This window comes from Haemaphysalis longicornis, unplaced genomic scaffold (genome assembly GCF_048455015.1).
Source record: "Haemaphysalis longicornis isolate Haplotype H1 unplaced genomic scaffold, Haemaphysalis longicornis Haplotype H1 scaffold_6, whole genome shotgun sequence".
Classification (NCBI taxonomy): domain Eukaryota; kingdom Metazoa; phylum Arthropoda; class Arachnida; order Ixodida; family Ixodidae; genus Haemaphysalis; species Haemaphysalis longicornis.
The window spans coordinates 94,996,130-95,021,393 of NW_027526407.1; the positions used below are offsets into that span (position 1 = coordinate 94,996,130).

Sequence of the window (25,264 nt, forward strand, 5' to 3'; positions counted from 1 at the left end):
AATGTTCAACTGGTAATAGTTTTACACAATGCTGTGCCTACGTGAGTTCTAATTATTAGAAAAAAATGTGTACATTAGTCAGGTCACAAGTTGCTCATTTGTCACAAGTTGCTCATTTGCTCATTTGCAATGGGTACTATTCGAACTATTCGATTCGAAATTATTCGACCAAATCACTATTCGCTTCGAATTCGCTTCGAACCTCAAAATCTATATTCGCCCATCCCTAGAAGTTTTAGTTGAAGCCCAACTCAACTCGTGAAGTATGTTGAACCAAAAATCTGAATGTACCTGGTCTTTGGAGTATGCAGTCCTTCAGAGCCTTCAGGTTTGTTTCTGCTCAATTCTAGCTGGAAGTTTGTTTGCTCTTCACATTTCCTTCTTCATATCACCAGCAGACATGAGATTGAGCTGCTGTTGCACTGAGTGATATCCTTCATTGGTTTATCGTTTATAGTGTCCATGTGCGAACATCTCCCATGCTACATGCAGGGTGTCTAGCGACCGGGAAAACCGGGAAAAGTCAGGGAATTTTGAACCACCGGGAAAAGTCAGGGATTTGTCAGGGAATTTTTCAATAAAGTAGTACCAGTCAGGGAAAACCACTTCGGGGCCTGCCCACACTGTTTTAGAATAGGGGAAACCAGTGTTGGAGTCCCCCAAGAAGATACACGAACGCAACACGTTCGCGGGCGACGAAAGCGTGATCTGCATGAAACGTTTTCTCGGCACGGTGTGTGCCGAGCGGCAGGCGCCGGCAACATGGCGGCAGCACCGGTCGCAAAGTAGTGCGGTAGCTCCAACGGCCGCTTTTACCGCTTATTACAATCTTAAAATGCTACTCAAGGCACAAACGCACTTGTGCAGGAAAGGAGCCACCGCATGCACGAAATCGTCGACGAGGCAGTGAAAATACCACGCACGAATCGCGTGCAGAAACTCGGCGTGCGGTTCACGCAGCTCGCAGCTGGTTTTAGGTTGCTGGGTGCACTTGCGCAGAGGGACGATAGGGGCTAGGGACGACACATCGTCCCTAGCCACCCTAGGGACGATGTGTGTGGTGCCCAAATCACACGCACAACGCGCTTTTTTTTTTTCAGCGAATTTTAAAAGGCAGCGCTTTTCGGGAGCTAATCTTGAAGGAACTTCTTTCTTATGACATCAGGAGCCAGAATTACATAATCAAAAAGGAACACGACATGGTTTATCATGAACCGCATGCGGCGTTTTCTGCTCACGAAAATGCGCCGCGCACGTCACAGGTGCGCTGACGCTGCCGCGGAACCACCTGCGCGCTGCGCGCGGTGCTGCCGGCGGCGGCAACAAGGCGGCGGCTTCGTCCGCGGAGCTCCAGCGACCGCTTCTAAGCGCTCTCTAAAATGCCGCACAAGGAACGCACGAAGTTGCTTGTGCGGTAAAGGAGCTTTTAACGTGGGCGAAAACGTTACTATAAAACATCATCCGCGCCGCTCGTGAAAGCGCCCATGCAATACCTGCCCGGGGTGGTAAGCCAAAGCATATCTGGCGGAGCCAGCCGGCTGTTTGCCGCCATGAGGCGCGCGGCTCCCCATTGGCGCAAGTCGTCAGGCTCCTCCCACTACCGCTCGCCACGCGCGTCATTTTCTGAGCGAGGCAGAAGCTGCCGCGCGCGCGAATCGTCGACGTGGGCGTCAAAAAATCGCACGCGCAACGCCGACGCGCCCGAATCGCGTGTAAAAACGCACCATGCGGTTCACGTTGCATGTCGAGCCAGGACAATCAAGAAAAAAAAACCAAAAGGTACTCGCTGAAGCGCGACTTGAAGCTTCTATCCCGCAAGACTCCCTGAAGCCATAACTGAAGGCAAGCAAACCTCAAGCTGAACGAACTGAAGTTAATCAAAATGCAATTTGAGAATCGGGGCACTTGCAACAAATGTGTTTTTCCCTACTATAGAATGTGTTTTCTGTACGCTTTTTATATGCTTCACGGACCATTTCCATGGAATGGCGCCTGTTGTATAGGTCAGGGAATTTTGACTAAAATGGTCATGGAAAACATGGAAAAGTCAGGGAAATTGAATCAGGCAATTTGCTAGACACCCTGACATGTAGACCTTTAGGTTGGGTATTGGTGCAGTCTGTCTTGTGCACTTTACAGTTGGTGTAATTGATTGACAGTTGGTGCAAATTAGATAATTTCAAATGTCAAAATTAAGTAGTACGTGAAAAAAAATAAGTAGACAAATGTTTCTGTTAACCCTGGTGATGTTGACTACTCCATGCATCCAACTCTGTAAAGGTCCATTGTCGTAATGTTTAGGGTGGGTGCTGGTCGTAAGAGGGAACATTGTTAAAAGCAGAAAGTTGGGCAAAGGGGTTTAGGGATAACTTTTGCGCACTTTCCCAGTAAAGAACACAAGACTGGAGCACAAGAGAAAAGAATGTGGATGCAACAGGCACTAGGTCCTGTCCACATTCATCTCCTGTGCTTTAGTCTTGTTTTGCACTGGGAAAATGTGCGCAAGTTTCCCCTTGGGGTCACCTGAGTGACAAGGGCGGTGTACACCTGATGAGCTAACCCTAGCAATAGAGTGGAGGAAGGCCCTTTATTGATAAGGCAGAGAGCTCTGCTGGCGTTTACAATTGCCAGCAGAACACCTCTGTGCTGAGGATTGCAGATGTGGGTAAGAAAAGGCCCTGGAGGGAGAGAAAAATAACTGGCATGGCTTGAGGTGCGATAATTGACTGTGTCTTAGCTAGTGTTACGAATGTGGCTAGTGTCCTCCAAATCAGAGTTCTTCGATATTACACCATTTGCAAAACTCCACTTCATAATCTAGATATCTTGGCAATGCAGGTCCCCTGCCCACTCTGCTTCGTTGATTCAGGGGGGGCAAGTGTAGTGCTACGGAAATACCTAGGGGACAAAAACTGGACTTGGCTAAGTATCTACTTTATAATACAACTTGACAAAATCAAATTTGCTCTTAAAATTGGGAAACAATAACAAACGTTAGAATACGGAAACAAGCCTGGCGCTGCTTTCAGTGGTAAGGTGCAGCTTCAGCAGGGTTAAACCCCGCAATCAATCAATCAATCAATCAGATCCCTGCTTCCCAGCGCTCACCCCTGCCCTTCCCTCTCCCTTGCCCCTTTCCGCGTTGCTCAGCAAAAGACGAACATGCTGAGCTCCCTGCTGGAGATCGAGGTGGCCGTCAACCTGCTCAAGGTGGAGGGCGAGACGGAGGCGGACAAGCAGCACCCGCTGGACTTCCACTACACCCAGCTGCGCGCCGACATCCAGGTGCTGGACCGCTCGCACGACGACTTCGCCCTGCTCAGCAAGTACGTGGAGACCACCCACGCCGAGACCCACCGCTCCTACAAGCTCGAGATCCTCGAGGTGAGAAAGAATGGGAGGGGGAAGGGTGCTCTTGGAAGAAGCACATTCGCGGGAGCAGCAAACTTGGGCTCTGTAGGGGACTCGGAGGAGGCGCAAACATCGTCCAAGAAGCAATTAGCAGAGTGACGGGCCCATAGGAGCCTTGGCAGATTGAATTCCGTGGCATTTTAAAACTCGGCATGCGTTGATTGACTGCGCTTCCATAACTGGAAGCATCTACAGTAGCCGACCCATTTTTTGGGCCTCGAGGGGAACAAAAAATTAGTCCGAATAAAAGAGCAGTCCGAAAAATCTGTGGGTCATTACTCCTGCGGGAAAACTGGTGGTTCCTCGGGAAAGTCCGGAATATCCAGCAAGTCCAAATTCTGGGAGTCTGGAAAAACGGTCGGCTACTGTATTTAGATGGAGAAGATTTTAGGCTAAACGAGAGCCATCTGGGAAGGGGACCACAATGCTGCACCCTTTCTTGGTCCAAACAAAGGTTGCCAGAGCGGCATACAAAACAGAAAACACTTAAGGGGGGACACAGGTCTTTGGGACCAAAAATTGCCGAAAAAATCGATTTTTTTGAAAGTGGCATTTTCGGAATCCTCAAGTCTTTCTGTCTAAGTCTGCTAAGTTTCAAACCACGGGAGCTAGTATTCCCGTGTTCTATTCAAAACATTTGCGCGAGCCCAATGCGCGCAAAAGCGAACGCTAAAACGGTACTTTTGTCACAGCGCGCAGCCGTTTTCCCCCTGGAGCGACAGACGCCATCGCGGTGTCATTTGAAAGAGCTTTCTTCCCGCTTCAATCTCCCGCCACTGTTGTCCCTCTTCGCCCACTCGGCGAAGAGAAAATAAGCATTGAAAAAAAGTAAAACTCGAGGCCTGATTGGACGTTCGGCGCACGTGGTGCCACGGCACGATTGGATTGGCCGAGTGCGGCGTGCGGGTGCATCGGTTGCCCGGGTGTGCCACCGCCATCTCTCTTGTGTGCGAACGGCAGCGAAAACGCAAAGCGATGCCTGGTTCGGCGAAAAAACATCATACGCGGAAGAAGTATGGCAAGAAAAGGAAGAAGTCCCAAGTGAACAACTTCAAGAAGCGTTCCGCATGAGTGGAAACTGAAGAGACTGCACGCGACCCTGAGCGTAATGCTGGAGCCGACGGAGCCGCCGATGTGCCTGACAGCCAGATAGGCCTAGCAGCCCCGACGGGTCCGCCGGGACCGAGCCAGCGCGTTCGACTAGATACAGCGATGCTGCAGCCGTCTGAAGTGCGCGAGAAAAAAGCGAAAGCTGAAAAGCGCCTACATGACCTTGCGTCAAAACCAGCAATGAAGAGAAAGATGGATTGCTTTGCTTCTGAAAGCCCCGACGTTGCGACCGGCCCCGTTGACGATACGAACTTCGTCATTGCGAGCCTGGACTCGTTGAATGGCTTGATAAATGGTGTAAAGTGTAAAACAGGCAGCGGGAACGTTAGCGTCTCCACTGGTGAACGCGAATATGGCCTTGCGGTGAAATTGTGCCTTGAATGCGCGAACTGCGGAGTCGTGTCGTTGACGTGGAGTTCTCCGCGTGTTGAAGGAGAACAGAAGGTGAACCCCTTCGTAGTGAACGTACTGGCTGCACGCGCGATGCAGTCGTGCGGAAATCGTCAAACGGCGCTAAACGACGTCTTTGCCGAGATTAACATTTCCCATCGTGGGCTGCATGCGAAGACGTGGCAGCACTACGTAAAAACAAAGCTGACCCCTGCTGCTACTCGTGCAGCCGACAGTGTCACGACCGAGTCCGCGCAGTCCGTTTGTGAACTTTACCGCGAGCTCGACATCGACAATCCAGAAAACATTGCTGTTTCCTACGACGGTTCATGGATGACCCGCGGACACACGTCCCACATCGGCGTCGTGACCGTGATCGAACTATTTACTGGGCTCGTGCTGGACTACGTGGTCCTGAGCAATTTCTGTGCCGGCTGTGAACGTGCGCCGGACAAAAATGATCCTGCCTACCAGTCATGGAAGGAAAGCCACGTGTGTCAGAAAAACACCGACAGGAAGGCAGGGGAGATGGAGGTGCAGGCAGCACTCATTCTTTTTGAGAGGTCGCTCGCGAAGCGTGGGCTGAGGTACACAACAATCTTGTGTGACGGGGATTGCCGCACGTACCTCGCTCTTTCGGAAGCTGGTGTTTACGGCTACATAAAAATCGTAAAAGAAGACTGCATCAACCATGTTGAGAAACGCATGGGAACTAACCTGCGTACACTGAAGTCGAAGAGTGGTGGTGCGGAGAGCCTTGGCGGAAAAGGATGGCTGACAGGAGAGCTCATCACCAAGTTGAGCCGGTATTACAGCTGGGCCCTAAAATCGCACAAGGGCAATGTGGAGGAGACTCGGAAGGCGGTGATGGCAACATACCACCATGTTACCTCGAACGGCGCTGTCTCTGACCACAGCCTGTGCCCTACTGGCCCGGATTCGTGGTGCCGCCAAAATGCTGATGTTGCAAAGGGAGAGCCCTTGCCGAAACACTGCTACAACTTGCCACCTCACGTGTGCAAAGCCCTGCGGCCAGTATACGAGCGCCTCTCGGACAGGAAACTTCTTGAGCGTAGCCAGAGGGGACAAACGCAGAACAACAATGAGAGCCTGCACTCCATGATATGGGCCCTAGCCCCGAAGGAGCGCCATGCGTCCCTCTTCACTGTGGAAGCTGCCGTGGCTGAAGCTGTGATGAGGTTCAACGGAGGCAACGAGAGGACATCTGCTGGGATTCTCAAGGAGCTGAACCTGACTCCTGGCCAGAAAAGTGCCAGACGGACGGCCAAAAAGAACAGGCGCCGGGCAGCTCAATCGGCTCGAAAGCGAGCAGTGGCTGAAAATGTCCAGCGAGCGGTGAAAAAGCGGCACACCAATGCTGGAAAGCAGACAGACTACATCCCTGGAGGCTACTAACTCTAAATCATTATAAATATGTACATACTAATTGCTGTTGTCAATTAAATTTCATGTAGTTTGTTTTTTGCCATTTCCTCAAAACACAAATTTTGGACTCCACTCAGTTTTAAGGCCTCAATATCTCTGCATGTATGGCAGGTAGAGCTATAATTTTTTTTGCACCAGGAAGCTAAATATGCGTACTGTGCACTAATGGGAACAGATTTATGAAAATGAGCTTTAATAATTACTTATTTTGCATTTTATCCTGATTTGATTGATTGATTGATTGTAGGGTTTAACGCGCCGACGCAACGCAGGCGATGAGGCGCGCCGTAGTGGAGGGCTCCGGATTAATTTTGACCACCTGGGGATCTTTAACGTGCGCCGAAATCTCGTACACACGGGCGTTTTTGCTTTTCGCCTCCATCAGAAAAGCGGCCGCCGCGGCCGGGAATCGAACCCGCGACCTTGTGCTCTGCAGCGCAACGCCTTAGCCACTGAGCTACCGCGGCGGGTTGCATTTTATCCTCCACCACTAATGGCCACCATCTCAACACCGATTTTCAATGAGCTGTAAAACTGATACTAAAGCCAAGTTGAGAAAAGTGCTCCCATTAGTTCATTGCTTATGCATTTGACTACCCAATCATGTGTTCAAAACATTTTTTTTTTTTATGTACCACTTTTTTATTTTTTTTAATTTTGGCCTTAAAAAATGGCGGCTAATTAGTAATTATCCCTAAAACTAATTGACTTTTGCAAAAACTGATTGGATATTTGGAATCAGCACAAAAAACTGTACAAGACTGCATAGTTTCACCAAAATTGGATAAGAAATAAAAAAAAAAAATAGGTTAAAGACCCACTTCTCCCCTTAACACAAGGCTGGCCGCAGCCAGGCGCTCGCAACAAAACATGAACAACAAAATTGGAAGGCAAGTGGAGTGCTTATCCTTTACTTTTCTGGTCTGCTTGTCTCCCCAACTGATGTGTGGTAAGCAGAAGTGTGGTTTGGGGTGAGAGATACGTTTGACCAGTGTAACTGGGGGCATCCCGCTCATCTCTCCTCCCCCTGTCGTCGTGCAGCTGTTCAAGGTGAACAAGGAAGGGGAGTCCAAGCGGTTCAAGCCCTTCAAGAAGTTGCCCAACCGCAAGCTGCTGTGGCACGGCTCGCGGCTGGCCAACTTTGCGGGCATCCTCTCCCAGGGGCTGCGCATCGCCCCGCCCGAGGCCCCCGTGGTGAGTGCCGCGGCCTTTTCTGCCTTGACTTGGCTCTGTGCTTTTTAAAACTTGGAAAGGCGTGGAAACGGGTCTTGGTACATGTTGGTGATCCCCAGGGTGGTGTCAGCGCACAGAAAAGAACCTCGATTTGAGCACTGAACCAGGAGGGAAGGTAGTGACGAAAGCAGAGAGAAGCTGCTGCCTCATAGTTTGAGGGGAGCTTGTTTGCTTTTTACCTGTTCTGAGTGCAGTACGTCCAGAGTTCCTTTTTTTTTTTTTTTTTTTTAATGCACGAGACTTGCATATCTAAGTGGGATTATAAGAAGCATGGCGTTGGCCTAGGTTGCATCTGTGATACAGTGCAGCTGATGTGGCTTTGAACCTTGTTTATAAGTGTGGCGACACCTTTTTTTTGTTTGTTTTTAGTGTGTGGGGGTTTTCAATGTGTGACCTGTTTACTGGGAAAACCAGGCTGTGTGGGCCTTTGATTCGTGCGGCACGGTTCGGCACAGTTAACATTCCCAGTGCAGATGTGCCAGCTGGATATGTTGCATGGCTTCACGGTGTCTGGTGAATCTCTGACCCACTGTGGGGGCTCAGTGGCTAAGGCATTGTGCTGCTGAGCCCAAAGACACACGTTCAATTCCCGGCCGCGGTGACTGCTTTTTTTTTTTGATGGAGGTGGAAAGGCAGTGTCCGTATGTTTGAGATTGTGCACGCATTCAAGATCCCCAGGTGGTCAGAATGAATCTGCGCCCTCCACTAGGGCGGGCCTCACAGCTGAGGTGCAGTTTCGGCATATTAAAACCCCCGAGGACCTTAAAATTTTGGGGAATCCATGGATAATTGAGCTGTGGCCATGGGCCTGTGGAGTGAAATCCTGCACGAGTGAGTTTCCAGGAAGCCAGTGGGGAAAACCTGAGTAGCTTGGGGGAAAAGTGACTGTGCTGCATGGTATGGGGCTTACAGCCACTTGCTGAAGTGTGAGCCTAGTATCATTCTCTCTCTCTCTCTCTCTCTCTCTCTCTCTCTCTCTCTCTCTCTCTCTGCGTATGTGTTCTTTGTTTTGTTGTTTACACGTGGGGTAGGCGAAAGTGTTTTGCGGAGCACATTTTTGTGTGTGCGTGTAAGCAATGTATCGTTTTGCTCAGATATATGACGAGACGAGATGCCCCCCGTGCATATTTTTGCACTCTTTATTCACTGTGCCGCAGTTTCAGTCCACTGTGGCAAGAAGACCACAAGCTGCAGTGAGTGTGTGTGTTTGCGGTTTTACAAGGTGGCACTGGAGTCACATGAGCCTGACATTTCACCTCCACACTACCCGTGTCGAGCTGGGAACGTTGATGACCTAAGCGCGAGAAAGCAGTGTCCTTCCCTGTCCCCTCACCCCTTCCCCTCACCCCTGTGCGCAGACGGGCTACATGTTTGGCAAGGGCATCTACTTTGCGGACATGGTGTCCAAGAGCGCCAACTACTGCTGCACCTCCCCCAGCAGCCCCGTGGGCCTGCTGCTACTCTGCGAGGTGGCCCTGGGCAACATGTGAGTGCGAGAGAGGGCGCCGGGCATTGTGGGCCGCTTGGGAAAAAAAAGAACGGGGGGTCGGGTGCACGAAGGAAGGGCTCAGTGAATCGATGCCTTTGCTGGGCAGGGCCAGGACAGGTTAATGGATCATTCAGATCGCCCTGCTCGCTTTTGTGGGGTGTATGTGTGTGTGTGTGTTGAGTGTGAAAGCTGCATACTGTTTGTCGGCTGCTTGTGCACTGACGCGTGACTAACGGGGCCAACATTGGCTCTCCCAGGCTTGCAGGCTCTGTTTGGAGCGCAAGGACAGGTGGCTGCTTCAAGCCTGCACTTGTAAAGGGGCAGTAGCATTGTAGAGGAGGAGGAGAGGTGTGCGCTTTTATTGTGTGACCTGTGGCCACAGAAACTTGCAGCCAATTCGAAAAGATGCCCGTGTTCAGTTTCACATTGGTTTTTTGTTTTGAGCCGACATGTAGTGTTGAGGCATTTGTTTAATTAAAATGCCTAGTTTAAGGAAGAGTGCAAAACAACTGGGATAGAAGATAGGTTGAGCCTGATGTGTGCATCGCGTGCAACCCATCTTCTGTCCTGTTTATTTAGGGCCTCTGTCTCTCTCTCCCTCTCTCTCTCTCTCACTGTTGAGGAACGACCATGATGATGGCAATAAAGAGGCCGCTGCATGGGAACGGGGGCACGGGCCTAGCTCGCGCCTCGCGCTCGGGCAGTTCTGCGTGACGAGCCCATCGAACGGGCGACCGGCTGTCGGGCTCCTTTCTTACGTCGCGATCCGCGACACTCACTTGCAGCATGTTAATCAGAAGACAGCGGTTACTCTCGTTGGCCTTTTTAATTAACAAGTTACCCCTGAGAATTTCATTCCGTAGGCTCTGCCTTCCACCCTGCCCTAGTGCAAGCATTCGGTGCAGTAAAGGGTGTGGTTGCGCTCTGATTTTTGTCGCAACCAACTGCATGAGCATGTTTCAGTTCTCTTGTTTCAGTATTAAACGTAAGCAAGCTAGGATATTGTTTTAAATGAAGTGATCACTTGAAGTGGCCAGCTTCCTGTCCTCTTGCAGTTGGCTGAGCCCTGCCGTCTCTCCCTCCTCTCCCACAGGTACGAGCGGAAGAGTGCCGAGTACATCACCAAGCTGCCCCCAAACACCCACTCCACCAAGGGTGAGTAGGCGGCAGAGGGGGGAGCTCTCTCTTGGAGGGGCTCCGTCAACGGGCAGGGTCGGTGGAAATAGTCCGACCTCGCTTGTAAGCAGCGTCGAAGGGACGGTGCAACGGTAGCAAGGGCTTGGAAGTGGTACCTGAGAAGGTACTCCAGAGTAGACATAACACGATGTTGTAGCTGGTGCAAGAGGGAAACACAGACGCTGAGGTTTGCGTGTTTTAGACTCAACTGTCACGATTTAGACCCGTGTTCGTGAACCTGGGAGGGTAGGGGTACCCTCCAGCCGGGAGACGACATGCAGCGTGCTGGTGGTGACGGTGACTGACCCCCGAGCAGCCGTGCTCGGCAGTGTTTATTGCCCGGCCACCCACAATGTTGCCCACCGAGCCTAGTGGGGCCACTGAACTTAGCGGCCAACGAATATCAGGGATGGGGGGCGCCACACACTTGTCACATCAACAGTGTAGTATTCAGGGCCACAGATGTTGAAGTGCCCTTTTGTACTTTGGCCACGGGGGTTGTCTCGTGAACAGGTGTTCAGCAGTCCTGTAATCTGCATTAGAAGGCAGAAATGTGGCTCGGTTATGCGAAAGTTTGAAATAGCAAATGCAGTCCCTCCCGGATATACAGTAGAATCTCGATGATACGATTCTGGGTGATACGAATTTCGGGATGATACGAATTTCTGAAAAGTCCCGGCAAAATTGCATTGTTTGCAATGGGAAAAATTTCGGCTGTTACGAACGGACCTGCGCGGCCCGGCGGATGATACGAACGAGCCGGCGAGGCGCCCGACTGCCGAACAAGCAAGTGACGGCTCACTCTCCCCATTTGTCACTCTTTTTTCTCCAGAAACGGCCCGGCTGTTGTTTTCTGCTCGCGAAAACGCGCCCCGCACGCCCCATGCGCGCCGCGAAACCTCTCGCACGCTGCGCGCGCCGCGGCCGGCGGCGGCAACATGGCGGCGGCTTCGGACGCGCGCTCAAGGCAGACACGAAGTTTCTTGTGCAGTAAAGGAGCTGATAACGTTGGCGAAAACGATACTATAAAACACCATCCGCGCCGCTAGTGAAAGCGCGCATAAAATATCTGCCGGAGTGCTAAGCCTAAACATCTCGGGCGGAGCCAGCGGGCTGTCTCGAGCGTTTCACAAGTCGTCAGCGTCTTTTTCTGACGGAAGTAGGAGGTACCGCGGGCGCGAAATCGTCAATGTGGCCGTGAAAATACAGCGCGCGCAAAGCCGAGGCGTGCGAATCGCGTGCAAAAACGCACCATGCGGTTCACGCTTGACTGTTGCGGCGTGTAGCGAGCTTGGACACCGGGAGTGAGGAGACAAGCGCGAAGCTAGGCGAAACGTTACGCGCGCCAGAAAGGACTGCTTTGTGACGTGGGGGTTTAAAAAAAGCAGAAAAAACACGGATTTGTTCACGCGAAAGTAAGAAAAGAAATAAACAAAAACTTTTTTCAGCGCTCAATTTTTTGGTCTGTGTTGGTTCGTACGAATTTCGGATGATACGAATATTTTTCGCGGTCCCGCGAGATTCGTATCATCGAGATTCTACTGTATATCGAACCCAGATATGTCGAACATACGTATATTGCCGCGTATAAGTCGACCTTTTTTTTAAAAAATGACCTTCGAAAATTAGGGGGGTCGACTTATACGCGGAGTCGACCTATACATGGGCTGCCATCCGCTAAAAATTCAAATTTGCCGCCGCTCAAAAGTTGTTTCTGGAGCCGACTAGAGCCACTACGAAGCCTTATCTAGCCAAGACTAGCCAGTCACATGAGTCGCTCGCCATTTTGGGAAGCGCTCTTTGTGTTGTGTTGCAGGCGGCAAGGCCAAAAATCCTCCCTATTCTGTGGTACGGCTGAGGCATTACCTTTCCTGACCAGCCGCAGCAATGCCTCCGCAAGCTCGGCGCCAGTACAGTGCGGCATTCAAGCGCAAAGTGATTTTGTTTGCCGAAGACAACAACAACGTCGCGGCAGAACGAGAGTTCGGCGTCTCCGAAAAGTGTGTTCGGGGATGGCGGCAGCAAAAAGACCGCATCTTCGCGTGCGCTGGTACGCGTCGGTCGTTTCGCGGGCCGAAGCAGGGACGTTACCCCGTCGTTGAAGAGAAGGTACTCGAGTGGGTACAGCTGCAGAGGAAAGAAAGCCTCAGCGTGTCCTACGAGGACATTGAAATGAAGTCGCGGGACGTCGCAACTGAGCTAAACATCCACCGCGAGGAGTTTAAAGTATCCAAAAAATGGATAACAAACTTCATGAAGCGTAACGGGCTGAGTCTCCGGCGTCGCACAACGGTTGCGCAAAAGCTGCCGGAGTCGTACGATGAAAAGCGGCGCGAGTTTCGGCAGTACGTCGAGGACCTGAGGCGGCGGCGGGGGTTCCTGCTCGGCCAGATCGGCAACGCCGACCAAACACCAGTCTGGTTCGATATGCCGAGCAGGAGAACCGTCGCCGAAAAGGGAGAGCGTCAGGTCCGCCTCCTCACAACAGGGAATGAGCACAACCGCTTCACCGTCATGTTGTGCTGCACGGCTGACGGCCACAAGTTGCCACCCTTCATTGTTTTTAAACGTAAAACCCTGCCGAAGGAGACGTTCCCGCCCAAGGTCATTGTGCGGGTGAACGAGAAGGGTTTCTTCAACGAAGAAACCGTGCTGGAATGGTTTCGGATGGTGTGGTGCAGGCGTCCCGGAGCTCTGCTGAAGCCCCGGAGCATGCTTGTGCTAGACTCATTCCGCGGCCACATGACGGACCGGGTCAAGAAGGCTGTGGCCAACGCCGAGTGCGACCTTGTCGTAATACCGGGGGGGATGACGTCGATGCTTCAGCCGATCGACGTATCCCTCAACAAGCCCTTCAAGGACCGCGTCGGTGCTCTGTACAACGACTGGATGAAACAGGCGGACAAACCCACAACACCCACCGGCCGTGTGAAGCGCCCGACCCTGAGCACGGTAGCCCAGTGGGTGAACGACGCCTGGTACGGCCTACCCGACGACATGGTGCGGGACGCCTTTGTGAAGTGTTCGATTTCGGCCCCGCTTGAGCCGGCCACCTCCGACGACGACGAGAGCGACGACGACAGCGACGAGTAGGCTTAGGCTTCGAGCCGCTCTGGAACTGGTCGCTGTTTGGTTGTCAACAATCGCTTGTTGATATTTTTGCGTTGTTTCGTTCGCTCGGCGACGGCAGTGGCGGCCGGGGCTACGCCCGCAGCATCCACAGCGGGAATAAAAGTCAGTATTTTTGGTCCTTCAGAAATTGTTTGTCATTTTTTTTTTGCGTTGGCGGAAATGAAAACTAGGGGGGTCGACTTATTTTCGGAGTCGACTAATACGCGGCAATATACGGTATATCGAATTATCATGTATCGAACTTATATTGAACAGTGCAAGCATCCCCTTGAAAATACTATGCAAAAGAAAATATTTTATATATCGAATTATCAAGATATCGAACTGTTTTGCGGTCCCCTTGGAGTTTGATACAGTCAAACCTTGACGTAACAAAGTCGGTAAAATTCATAATTTACTTGGTTACATTTAAGTTTCAGCAAATGGAACTTTGTTACGCAGAGGGTGAAAATACGTGGTGCGCACACACTTGAAGTTACAAAAAATTCCCTGGTTCTTTACATGGGGTTTTCATTGCATTTGAAGTTCATTACATCGAGGTTTGACTGTATTCGTATTGAAAACAGCTACTCAGTTTCCGTCGGAAGTTGGGCATTTGTGCGCTACTTGTTAACAGAAGGCAGCATTAGGCTTTTTTTGTGCCTTCTGACCTGACCGTGTGCTGCCGTTGCTTCCTGTTCATTGTGCAGGCATCGGCATGACGTACCCCAACCCGGAGAACGCGGTGGTCACCCCCGAGGGCTTTGAGGTGCCCCTGGGTCCCCCCCTGAAGGACCCCAAGGCCAAGGGCTCCAGCCTGCTCTACAACGAGTATCCTTTGCCTGCTGCTGTCGCCGCTGCCTTTTTCTTCTTGCCTGTCATTTCGCCATGGGTGATGATTCCCCCCTCTCTTAAGGGGGGACGCGGCTTTCAACTTCGGAAAAATGACCAAAACATCGTTTTTTTGAAACCCACATATTCGGCTTCTATGTTTCCTATTCTGTGCGTCTGCAAAGTTTTTACGCTGAAAAGCGTCGCAAAGTGGCATAAAAAAATACTTTTGTCAGGCGCGGTGACAAACTATCAGCGCAAAAGGGCGAAAAAACGGCAATTTTCGGAGCGCTCTATCTCCGCAACGGTGCCACTGGGCGCGGCCATTTTGATATGGTTAGATCGGCCGAGCAATCGTCTTTCCGGTTCTGCTCGTCTCTTTTATCTTCGTTCATTCACAAACGCACAAACGGCAGAAAAGAAACGACGCACAAACGAAGCTAGAAATAGATGCTGAAGCGCTATTGGTCCTCCGGTCGGGGCACAGAACAGCGACCCTCCTGATTGGATGTCGCGGGCGCAACGCAAGATGGCGGCCGCCTGAGCTGCGTAGCGAGCGGATTGAGTTCATTTTCGCCGCTTCGCTCGGCCGAGTTTCTGTTCAATCTGTGGTATTCAACACGGACGTTATCGCGATGGGAATGCCAGAGATAACGAGCCAGATTACGGGAAGTTGTGGGGCTCGAAAGGCGGAGGTCATCGAACGTTTCGTGGTGCGCGTGACTCTACCGTCGCCAGACCCCGGAGGGTGACGCGGTGTGCGCGCTTGCGATAGCGGTTCGTGAAGTGAACTTTTAGTCGGATTTGCGATGTTTACACGCTTAGTTATTGCTGTGTTTTGACTGTGGGCTCGCTAGCCTTGAGAAAGAAACGGTCGACGCGTCAAACGCTGCGGCGCGCACGGCATAGCCGACGCGCATTGGAGCATCACATGACTGGGCAACCGGTTACGATTGAACGCCAGTAGTTGTAATTAATGCCTGCGACGTTAGATTTAATCTTAAAAGCGACCTGACCAGCCATATCAGGTATAATCAAAGTTTGATATGTCGCGGTAAGCGTGCGCTGCGATGCGCGCGAGCCATATCGCCTTTCTTGCGCTACGTTTCCCGTGCACTTGTAATTTTCATGCAAACAGGTTTGAGTTAGTAATATAGGAATAAAAATATGCTCTCTGCGTTAAAAATGTACATTACTGTGGTAGCATTTAACAGTGATTTTTTTAGGTAAATATATTGATACCATTGCTCAGGGCATACTGGCTGTGCTGCGAGAAATATTGGATGCCTTGAATGTCAAAAGTAGTAAAAAAATATGCTCTTGCATTGAAGTTGGGAGTTATGCAGAATACTCTACCAAGCTTCAAAGTAGCTCATTTTCATCTTTATGGTATGCAAACTTTTGCCAATGAACACCTGCACATGAGTACTAAGTTGCTGTGCCAGGCAAGATAAAACATAAAAAAAGCCAAAAATGTTCAAATTTAAGTAAAAAAAAATGCTTAACTTGTTGCCATGGTGACAACACTGCAAAAGGAGGTTGTCCAGTGCGATACAGCCAACCAACTAACCTACTTTGCATTGAAAGCCCATTGAAACCCATCTCCCCTCCGTTTGGTTTGCAAAGGGGGGTATGTACTCTTCACGGAGGAGCTGAAAATGATGTTTTCTGGAAAGAGAAAGGCTGTAAAAGGCACTCCAATTTCAAGGCAAGGCCTTCCAGAAGCCCCATGTTCAAAAGGACATGAAAGGCTACAACCGTGACGACTTCTGATATGTGAAACCCATGTTGCAACTTCGGAAGCCATTTTCTCAAAACAGTTTTTTTTGCCACCTGTGTCGCTTGTACCAGGGATTTCTTCATGACCGCTGGGTCTATTTTGATTCCGTTTGTTGCATTACATTCCTTGATGAACTGTTCAGGTCGTGACACTTTTGGTTTTCCAGATTTGTTTTTTTGTGATTTTTTATTCAAATAATCATTCACAGTTGACATGCCTGCTGCACATTAACCTCTAAAAAAATGAAAACTAAAAAACATTGTGTTGTAAAAAAAAATTCTAAAACTGTCACGACCTTGTCCATTCATTTGGGAATGCAAAGCACTTCGAACAAGTTTTCTATCATGTTTTATAAGCCGCTCAAGCTCGGTACAAGCGGAACAAAAAGAAAATTTCATACATAAAAAAGTTTTCAAAATATTACTTTGAAATTTTTATAGTGTTATCACAGAAGCATTTCCAGTTGCTCTGCCAATTTTCATCAAAATCCACAAAGAAATAAAAAAGTTGATTTTTAAAGCCACGTCCCCCCTTAATTAATAGGGAATCATGTTGTATGCAAGCGTAAGTGGGGGTTTTTGTTTTTCAGCAGAGCTTCTTTGTTGGGGCAGTGCCTATCGTCAGATGTCTTTCCTCCATTGAAGAAGTGTGAGGAAAAAAGGAGGGCATCGCAGAAGGCCATGGGGTTTGACCTTTCCGCTGCAGTCAAACGTTGATGTAAAGAATTCAGTATAATTTGTAATTTAATTCGTTACATTGAAATTCGCAGTTAAAATTTAGGAATAACTGCATGGAGCGGTTCCTGCAAGTGAAAACATGGCACACATACATAGCTGGCACATTGGCGCCACTGCGAATACCACCCAGACGATGCAACAGCCGTGAAGTGAAGCAGGTTGCTCAGACTACTTAGTGCTTGCCAAAATGGAACTCTTTGCTTTAAAAAAAAAAAAAAGGCGAAGTTTACACTAAGTCTTCTGAAAGTAGCGGTCCTGAAGTGTGCAGTCAGTGTAGCCTAGTGTCGCTGCCTTGCATACTAGGCGAGAGTTAGCGAGAACAAAGAAAAGAAGGCAGCTTTTTTTGTGTCAACTTGACTGATTGATTGATTGATTATGGGGTGTAACATGCTGACACCACACAGCTATGAGGCGCACTGTAGGGGAGGGCTCCGGATTAATTTTGACTGTTGGGGTATCTTTAATGTGTGCCGAAATCTCAAACACACGGGCGTCTTCGCTTTTCGCCTCCATTAGAAAAGCAGCGGCAGCGACCGGGAATCAAACCCGCGTCCCCATGCTCAGCAGCACAACACCTTAGCCACTGATTCACCGTGGCGAGTAAAATGTTAGTGTCAAACACCGCAGCACTGCAATAAAGTTTGCGCCTGTGCATGCGAGTCTGTTCTGCTCTCCGAGTCCTGTTTCATGAAAGTGAAAGAAACTGGGATTAATTGCTTTAGTACCACTTGCAGTGAAAGTGGCCAAGGCATTGTGCTGCTGAGCCCAAGAGTGCGGGTTCTATACCAGCCACAGTGGCTGCTTTTCCGGTGGAGCCAAAAAGAGAAAACGCGTGTGTGTTGAGATTTTGGAGGTCTCTAAAGATTCCCAAATGGTCAAAATTAATCCGGACCCCTCCACAACAGCGTGTCTGATCGCCCAGGTGCAACTTTGGGGGGGGGAAACCTCCACAATCGAACAACTCCAGGGAAATCGCAAGCACTGGCGGAGTGTGGGGCCCTTCCTTGACTCCTTCCCCCTCCCCCAGATACATTGTGTACGACACAGCGCAGGTGACCATGCGCTACCTCATGAAGGTCAAGTTCAACTACGGCTTCGGCAACTGAGCCTTCCTCCTGCTCGTCACCCCTTCATCACCACTCCAGCCCCAACTGTGGCTTCGCCAGTGCACTCCAGTGTCGGTTGGGGTGCACACACCGGGAGGACTACTAATTGCAGGCTTGTCCTAATTCTGGCAACAGGACTGCTAGCCGCTCATCTTAGGCGAGGCTTCAAGGCTAGTCCTCCGGCTCTTTTGCTGCAAGCGTTTGAGGGAATCTGAAGATGGGACTGGCGCATTTGCGGCCAGGAGCTTGAATGGTAGCTTTTGGACGTGTTGGAAGCACTGGCTGCGTTGAGAAAGTTGCAAATTGTGCAGAAGAGTCAAAGTTATGGCACGTTTCGTTTTTGTTGAAAAACAAAGCAGCGTCGCTTTTTTTTTTTTTTTTTGTTAAAATGGTGATTCAAAAGAGATTTGTGTCATCCTGCGGGCATTTTAATAAGGGCAGGCTGCCAAGGTGATGCTTGCTCAAGCAGTTTGAGCATACGAATGCAATTGGCAGCTGCCTTTCATCACTACTTCTCTTCAGGCAGAGGGTTGCCTTTGTGCTTTTTAGTGGGAACCTCGCATTGCTGAAAAGGTGTTAGCGTGTGGAAAATTGTAATAGCAACCAGCGATTTAATTCTGTCTAGATCGTGTTACTTGCTAGTATTTCTGCAAAACTCGTAGGCAGCTGAACTGCAAGGGAGAATACTTCGATGTTGACTGCTAATGTGATTGTTTTTGCCGATTGTGGGGTGAACTTCAAGGTTTTCAGAGGGATCCATGTTACCCTGTGTGTCGCAGTGTCAACGTCCCTCAAATAGTAGGTGAAGCAATCGGGCATCATATAACTTTTGTAAACTTGTACGGGCATTCGCTATGATCATGCAGTGCGTAAACTTGAAAGCCTAACAGACGTTATAGAAGTGTGTCATCCACAAATCACTGTTGAACGGCTGTTCTGTTGTCTTTGTGTCACCCAAAATGGAGGCTTTGCGCTAGATTTGCGAGCATTCGAAGGAGGCCGCCAGTCTATGCATCTCATCAAGATACCCAAACTAAGGAGGGTGCCAGTCTATATGCATGTCTCCGAGATACCCAAACTACAAGCTCAGGAGTTGTCTTAACGAGTTTTTTCATTCCTTTATTTCCATGTTCCTTTTTTGTTGCACCTTTTTTGAAGTAGATATGCGCACAACTTTATGCCATTTGTTATTGTAAAAGTGATTCCTATAGTTTGCTTGCTAATGCACAACTGCTTGGCAGTGTCGTTGCCTTTGTGTGAATCGAGTCATTTTGAGTTGTATGCAAAGAAAGGGTTTCGAATGCAACAGCAGCAGCTTTGAATTACCTCGTAAATTTGTTAGTTCCAGGTTATATGCTCATCCTTGCTTGCAGGCTTCTTGTGCCTACAGGCAAGCACGGGGAGAGTTAGCGTGATGTGCCTATGGTGACTCGCTTTTTCATTGACGCCTGGTTGGTTTAAGCTCATGCCTCAAAGCTCCCTAACGTAAATGACGCTGCAAAAGCTCTTGCCATATAAGCAAGGTTATAAGTATTCGTGCGTTTCAGTTTAGTATGTCTGGTCTTAGGTATGAGAAGTGGAAGGTTTCGAGGTTGCGAATTTTAGCACGTGACGCCGAGCTTTGTGTGGGGGAGGGGTTTAGGTCACAGTTTTGAAACTAGAGCGCCGATGCATTCCAGTTGCATGAGTGGAAGAAAAAGCTTCGTGCATATTGTGCGTGTAGATGATTGGGCCCACAGTGTTTGTGCGATGTGGCTCCAGATTTGCCGTTTGTTTCGTGTTTTGAAAGAAGTCAGTTGGCTTGCAAGGCAGAAGAACCTGTGTTTGTCATTCCATTAAGCTGCAAGAAAAGGCATCTACGAACCTCATGTCGTGTGTTCACTTTTGAATTTTGCATCTATCTGTGTACTCTGCTGTGTTTTTTTTAAGCCTATGTGTACCTGCCTTTTTTCTTTTGTTTGTACTTTTAATTTTAATGTTGAATGTTGTCTGCCTTTTCTTTTTTTTTTTTTTTTTGTCGTGTTGCAAAGTCAGCAGCGTTGTTGCTTGTCTTGGACTGCTTACCTTTATGCGACAGCACCAATCTTTTGATTTTTGTTTTATTTTTATTCTCGCCAGGTTCGAAGGCATTTATCATTTTTTATGTTCACCAGCCCGTGTTGTGTGCTCTTTTGTGTTTTTTTTTTTTTTTTTTTGCTTGCCAAAGTTTTCAGTAGCCGTTTTGTCTGTAGGAAGCACCTCTGCTGTGTCAAGTTTTTATGGAGTTGCTTCGGAATAAAGTTTTTTTAAAGTTAACCTTGTCTTGTTCCATTTGTTGCTGTTGCGTGGTGCCAATAGTGCGCCATTTAAATTTTTTTTGTTATTCTCATCACTGAAACTACGCTGTTATGAAAACGTCTTGTCAACATTACACGTAATTTGGGCCCATGCTCATTTTGTATTTTGTCTGATTATTGTATTTCTAGACATGAGTTCGTGTGCACCGTGCACGCAAGCATCAAAGGAATGCGAGAAAGTTGTAGACATTGTTTAATTGCTTTTTTACGTTAGAGGTCATGGTGGGGCAATGCTTCTGAGCCCATTCAAGCAGAGAAGAATGTGGTTAGCTGTGCTGTTTCTCATTTAGTGACCTTTTGTTTGTGTGTCTCGGGTAGCTGTGTGTGAGCTTACAAAAAGCTGGCATAAACGTTTAGCTACTATCAAGATACCAGGAAAGAGTCCCCCAAATTTGCAGAAAACAGCATGAAAGCCCTTCCTCCCCTTGTGATCAAACATACTGATCAGGCTGTTTTGTAAGTGATCAGGATGGCAGAGGTTAAATATGCTATTACACTAGTATTTAAATGAAATCTTGGTGAGCTAAGGACATCATGCAATGATGTTTTTGGTTTAAAGCCCGAGACAGTTCTGTCTTGTTTTGAAGACAACTGCAGTAGCCTCAAGTGCTTCTGTGCTAAAACTGGCTGCATGGAAGCACTTGGGGCGTGTACTAAGTTTGGTGGAATTGTTATGAAGAGCAAAAGAACAGCACTAACAAATGGGCCTTTCATGGAAAAGAACAGACTTGACAGCTTATCCTTCCTTCCTTCCTTTAGCATCCCTAGTGCCAGCCACTATTTTGAAGTTCCATTTTCTCTTTCAAGCCTGAAAGAAACTGTATAGGGGTTTGGCACATGTGTCAAATAGCAAAAGTGACCAACTTGCCCAAGTTGAGCCTTGCCCCGCAGCTGCAAAAAAAAACTGATGGGATACTTTCTAGGCAAGCCTGGCGTGAACGCCCTCTCCACTGACCTTATCCACCAATGAGAACCAGGCATTTTACAAACCTTATCTATAAGTCCATAACTTTCCTGATTGTTTCTCTGCCCTTTATCACGTCGTTGCACTGCTCTGCTGGCCTTGACAGCTACTTGTTGCAGTGACCACCATGGAAACACCACCACAAGGTGTTGAGTTAAGAGCCTGGGAATGGTTTGCGTTAACTGTGCAACCAACTCGCCACATCCACCTGATAACAGTGAAGTAAGGTGACGCGTCGTCCGTTTCTTTGAAGCAGCCATGGAGGCTGAACACATTTCTGTTTAAGGGGGGACACAGCTCTTAAAACAGTATCCTTTAATATCAAGTAAGCTCTGTGAAACTTGTCAGTCTTGCTGATTTTTTTCCCACTGATTTCAAATATGCCATTACTTTTTGTGTAAGTCAATGAGTTACCAACATATTTAGAGATAATTAGCCATTTTTTGAGGAACATTAGACAAGGCAGTGTTGGTCACAAAACTAATGTTTATATTTTCCATTACTATGAACCCTGGTTCATTGGTCCATCATGAATCGGTGCTTTGATGCGCCGCTTGGAACTGATTTTACAGCTCATTAAACCTTGGTGGCACCAGTGGCACAGAACCATTTTGAATGCGCATTTCAAATGCCGAAGTTTAATGAGTTGCAACTCTGTAAGGTTCCTAACTTTGTGCATGGTCTACAATGTGTTTCCTAGTGTACAAAAAATCCCTTTTCATGTTACTAAACCACTTGTTTTGTTGCTGGGGTGCACACATACGTACATTTTACGTGACAAATCGCACCACAATGCTCTCCTTTGTTGAACATAGATTGATAAATGCAGATAAAGAAGCAGATCTATTTATTGTATCCCTGTTTAGACTTTCCCACACAAATTTAGGCAGAAACTCATTATAAAGCCACACTTTGAGGAGTAATATATACCAGTATCTAGTGGAACTACTCTTTGAAAATCATACAAATGACAGTCCTGAGCTTTGAAGAAGCAATAAGGAAATGAAACTAATGGCTTGAAAGGCAGTGCTGCACAATTGCACGAAGGTACAGGTAGGCTTTGTGGCATGCATATACTACAACAAATTAAAGATAAGTTGTCAAATGGACAACTGGATGAATTTAAGTACGTGGCAAGAGGAGGTTGCCTCTTCACATGGGCTCCAGCCTCCAGTGCTGAGTAGCAAACGAAGTAGGCGAATATCCCACTGAAATGCTGAATGTGTGCAGTGCAGGGCCTGTATTACGTACAATATCTAGCTGCTGAGAACACATCGCAATTGTCGGTCGTAGCTAAAAGTTGAAAACTCCCGTCCGCGCCTATCAGCATCATGGTGAACAGCACAATCCGACCAGAATGCACTACCATTACGGGATCTATATAAGGACAGCCCAAAGGTACGTAGAGCATGGTAACGGTACGAGCAAAGTCCATGGTCATTACGCACTGTCCGAACCAAAAACCGCAAGTTTTTTCACAGTTTAGGGAAGCCCAGTCAGCTCATCAAAACTAGTCTTGTGGCTTGAATTGCGCTTATCCTGTCCGCAGTGCAATAAGCTACTTAAGTGAGTAAAACCACGAGCACTGTTGTGAACACGAAGAGGTTCAAGACATACAAATGCCCAACTCAAAGTTACTGAGTAGGGAGTAGGACTGTTGGGTTTTATGTATATTATGAGCTTGGGAGCCCAAGAATAATCATTAATTGTGGCTTTTATCTACACTTTACTGGGAACAGCAACTGCAAGAAAAAGAAAATCATTGCCATATTGTGTCTTTTGCTCTTGTTTGCTGTGCTTTGAATTCAAGAACCGAGAAGAGACAACCGACAGAGACCGAAATTTAAGGCTTGAATGCCAGTACACAACACATGCATTGTGGGGGATTGTCCAAAAGTAGGTGAATGGGCTGTGTGCAAGTGCTCAAAAATGGCCAGTTTTTGCGCTTCGTTCAGGAAGTGGCAACCGAAACGTAAGCTGGCTGGGACCAGCTGGTTTATGGTGAACTTCCTCGCTGAAACCACTTGGGCCCAGCGACCATTTACTACAGTTAAAAGCTCATTAATTCGAACTCGATGGGGACCGTGAAAGTGTTCGAATTAATCAGAGTTCGAATTAGCGGGAGGGCGCTCTAGAATGAATGGACATAGCACCACACTGCGCGGGCAGAACACAAAAAAGCCACCTCTGGATTTGTTATTGCGAATTAGCCGCTACTGCACGTTTGTGGCAGGGGATTATTAAAAAAATGTTCGTGGAACACGAAAAGCAAACTAAATTAATGGGTCAGTCAGTTACACGCCCGAAACAGGCACCTATATTGCATTCATGTGAGCAGTGAGCCGTAATGTCGAAATAATCACGCTGTCTGTGCACGAAAAAAAGTATTTACTAGACAGGGTTGAGGCAATCAAAGTGACAGTAATCGCGGTAATGTGCATTTGCTTGCGTTTATGCTGTCACGACTCCATAAGCATCGCTTGGAACTTGCCGAAGAGCTCCAGTGCAGCGTCAGAATTCTCATCTGCTGAGAAATAACGTGCTGCAACATCCAGCCTCGACGCTGATTTGTATGCATCTCTAGTAAATTTGGTTTGGCTTGGATTTGCAACACATTGTCATCACTCTGGGCCGACTTCTTCTGCGAGTATCGATGGAAAGCAAGGGATCCCAGTTCGAATTAACTGTTCTGGATACCGACGCGTTCGAATTATCGGGAGTTTTCATCCATTGAAATATACAGGGCTGTGCTGGGACCAGGGCGTTAGTTCGAATTAGCCGATTTGGAATTAACAAGCTTTTACTGTATTCGGAATCGAGCATGCATGAATGAATAAATGAATTTATCGCCCTAAAACTATGAAGGAAAGGCTACCAGCAGGCATATGATTTGTCGCACCTAGAGGTGGACACCGGAATGCCTGCTGGTGTGGGGTGGGTGAATCATAGAGTTTCATACAATAATAACTCTATGGGGGCAATAAGAGACAGATGGAGAGATAAAGGAATGAGGGTGTACAAATGGTGTAAAGTTGGTTTCTGGCGTGCAGCACCGTGCTTCGACTTTTCGTTATTCCGGTTGTATGAACACAGAAATGATGAATTACGGACATGCCTATATCGCTTCTTACTTTTCCTGCAGAGGGTAAAAAAAAGTAGCAGAAGAAAACACGAATAAGAGTAGGGCACTGCGTTTGTGATACACCAATTCAATACGCAAAATGGTCATTGAAGTATAATCACAAATAATTCGTATCGATGAGCGGTAGGTATACACACTTGCACGGCGACACACAAAGGCGCAAAATCACTTGTGCACATTGTCCTCATTCAAAGAACATTCAGCACAGCTCAAAATATTTTTGGCAGTGGGAAAACACTTTGAGAAATTAGCAGATGCTGTGCAGACATTTGCTAGTTTGAACCAGATACTTGTACCGTATTCTAAGCGAGCTACGTACTTTACAGTTTTTCTTTAGACTAGTACATAAATGGAGGGCGGTTTCTTGTTGTATTGGCTAGAAACTTGTGATCGAGTTTTGAAAAAAAAAAGAAAGCGAAATTCAAAGCATAAGCCCAGCCGCAAATGAAGGAAGAACAGTGCTATTTTAGCCACCCTAACGGCGCACTGTGCAAGGGAATCATTGGGCAACCACGCACGCCTTTCACAAGAAAAAAAAAAGTGATGTCAGAAGTGGGATTCGAACCCACGCCCGGAAGACCGGACTGCGACCTGAACGCAGCGCCTTGGACCGCTCGGCCATCCTGACAGGACGTCCGAAGCGTTCAATTGAGTCAACCAGATTGAATTGGCTGATTTCGCTACCATACGCATTCTGGAGTGGTGTCTTCGACGTTTCTTAGAAGTACGATTTGTCAGTTAGCGCAGTTCAGGAACTGCCAAAGACCGTTCCAAGGATTGCCCTCGCAGCGGCTGTCTAGTGCAAGAAAAAAAAAATAAAGAAAGGTGCACAGATAAGGCCACCCTTCAGAACAGAAAAAGCTGCCTTGGCCGCCTTGGCAGCCTCTTGACCCGAACATGGAAATGAATTAGTACATGTGAATGAACTTCAATTGTTATGGATACCGGCCCCATTTATTGTAATGAGTAACTCGGCTGCACTGACCGGCTGGAAATTTTTGA

General features: G+C 48.2%; 1 protein-coding gene and 1 non-coding gene across 2 annotated transcripts in view; one reads left to right on the forward strand and one right to left on the reverse strand.

The window, feature by feature from the left end:
• Parp1 (Poly-(ADP-ribose) polymerase) overlaps positions 1 to 20,115 on the forward strand; it is a 114,884-nt gene extending 94,769 nt beyond the window's left edge. The window contains exons 20-25 of the mRNA XM_077672552.1: positions 3,151 to 3,384; positions 7,399 to 7,551; positions 8,949 to 9,076; positions 10,173 to 10,234; positions 14,077 to 14,197; positions 17,742 to 20,115. Of these exons, the coding sequence (XP_077528678.1) occupies positions 3,151 to 3,384; positions 7,399 to 7,551; positions 8,949 to 9,076; positions 10,173 to 10,234; positions 14,077 to 14,197; positions 17,742 to 17,820 (777 nt within the window). The 3' untranslated portion in view covers positions 17,821 to 20,115. The remainder of the gene's footprint in view (positions 1 to 3,150; positions 3,385 to 7,398; positions 7,552 to 8,948; positions 9,077 to 10,172; positions 10,235 to 14,076; positions 14,198 to 17,741) is intronic.
• A 4,691-nt stretch (positions 20,116 to 24,806) lies between these two features.
• On the reverse strand, positions 24,807 to 24,890 carry Trnal-cag (transfer RNA leucine (anticodon CAG)). Its single transcript has one exon. It is a non-coding gene; the product is annotated as a tRNA-Leu (tRNA).
• Positions 24,891 to 25,264: the final 374 nt, after the last annotated feature.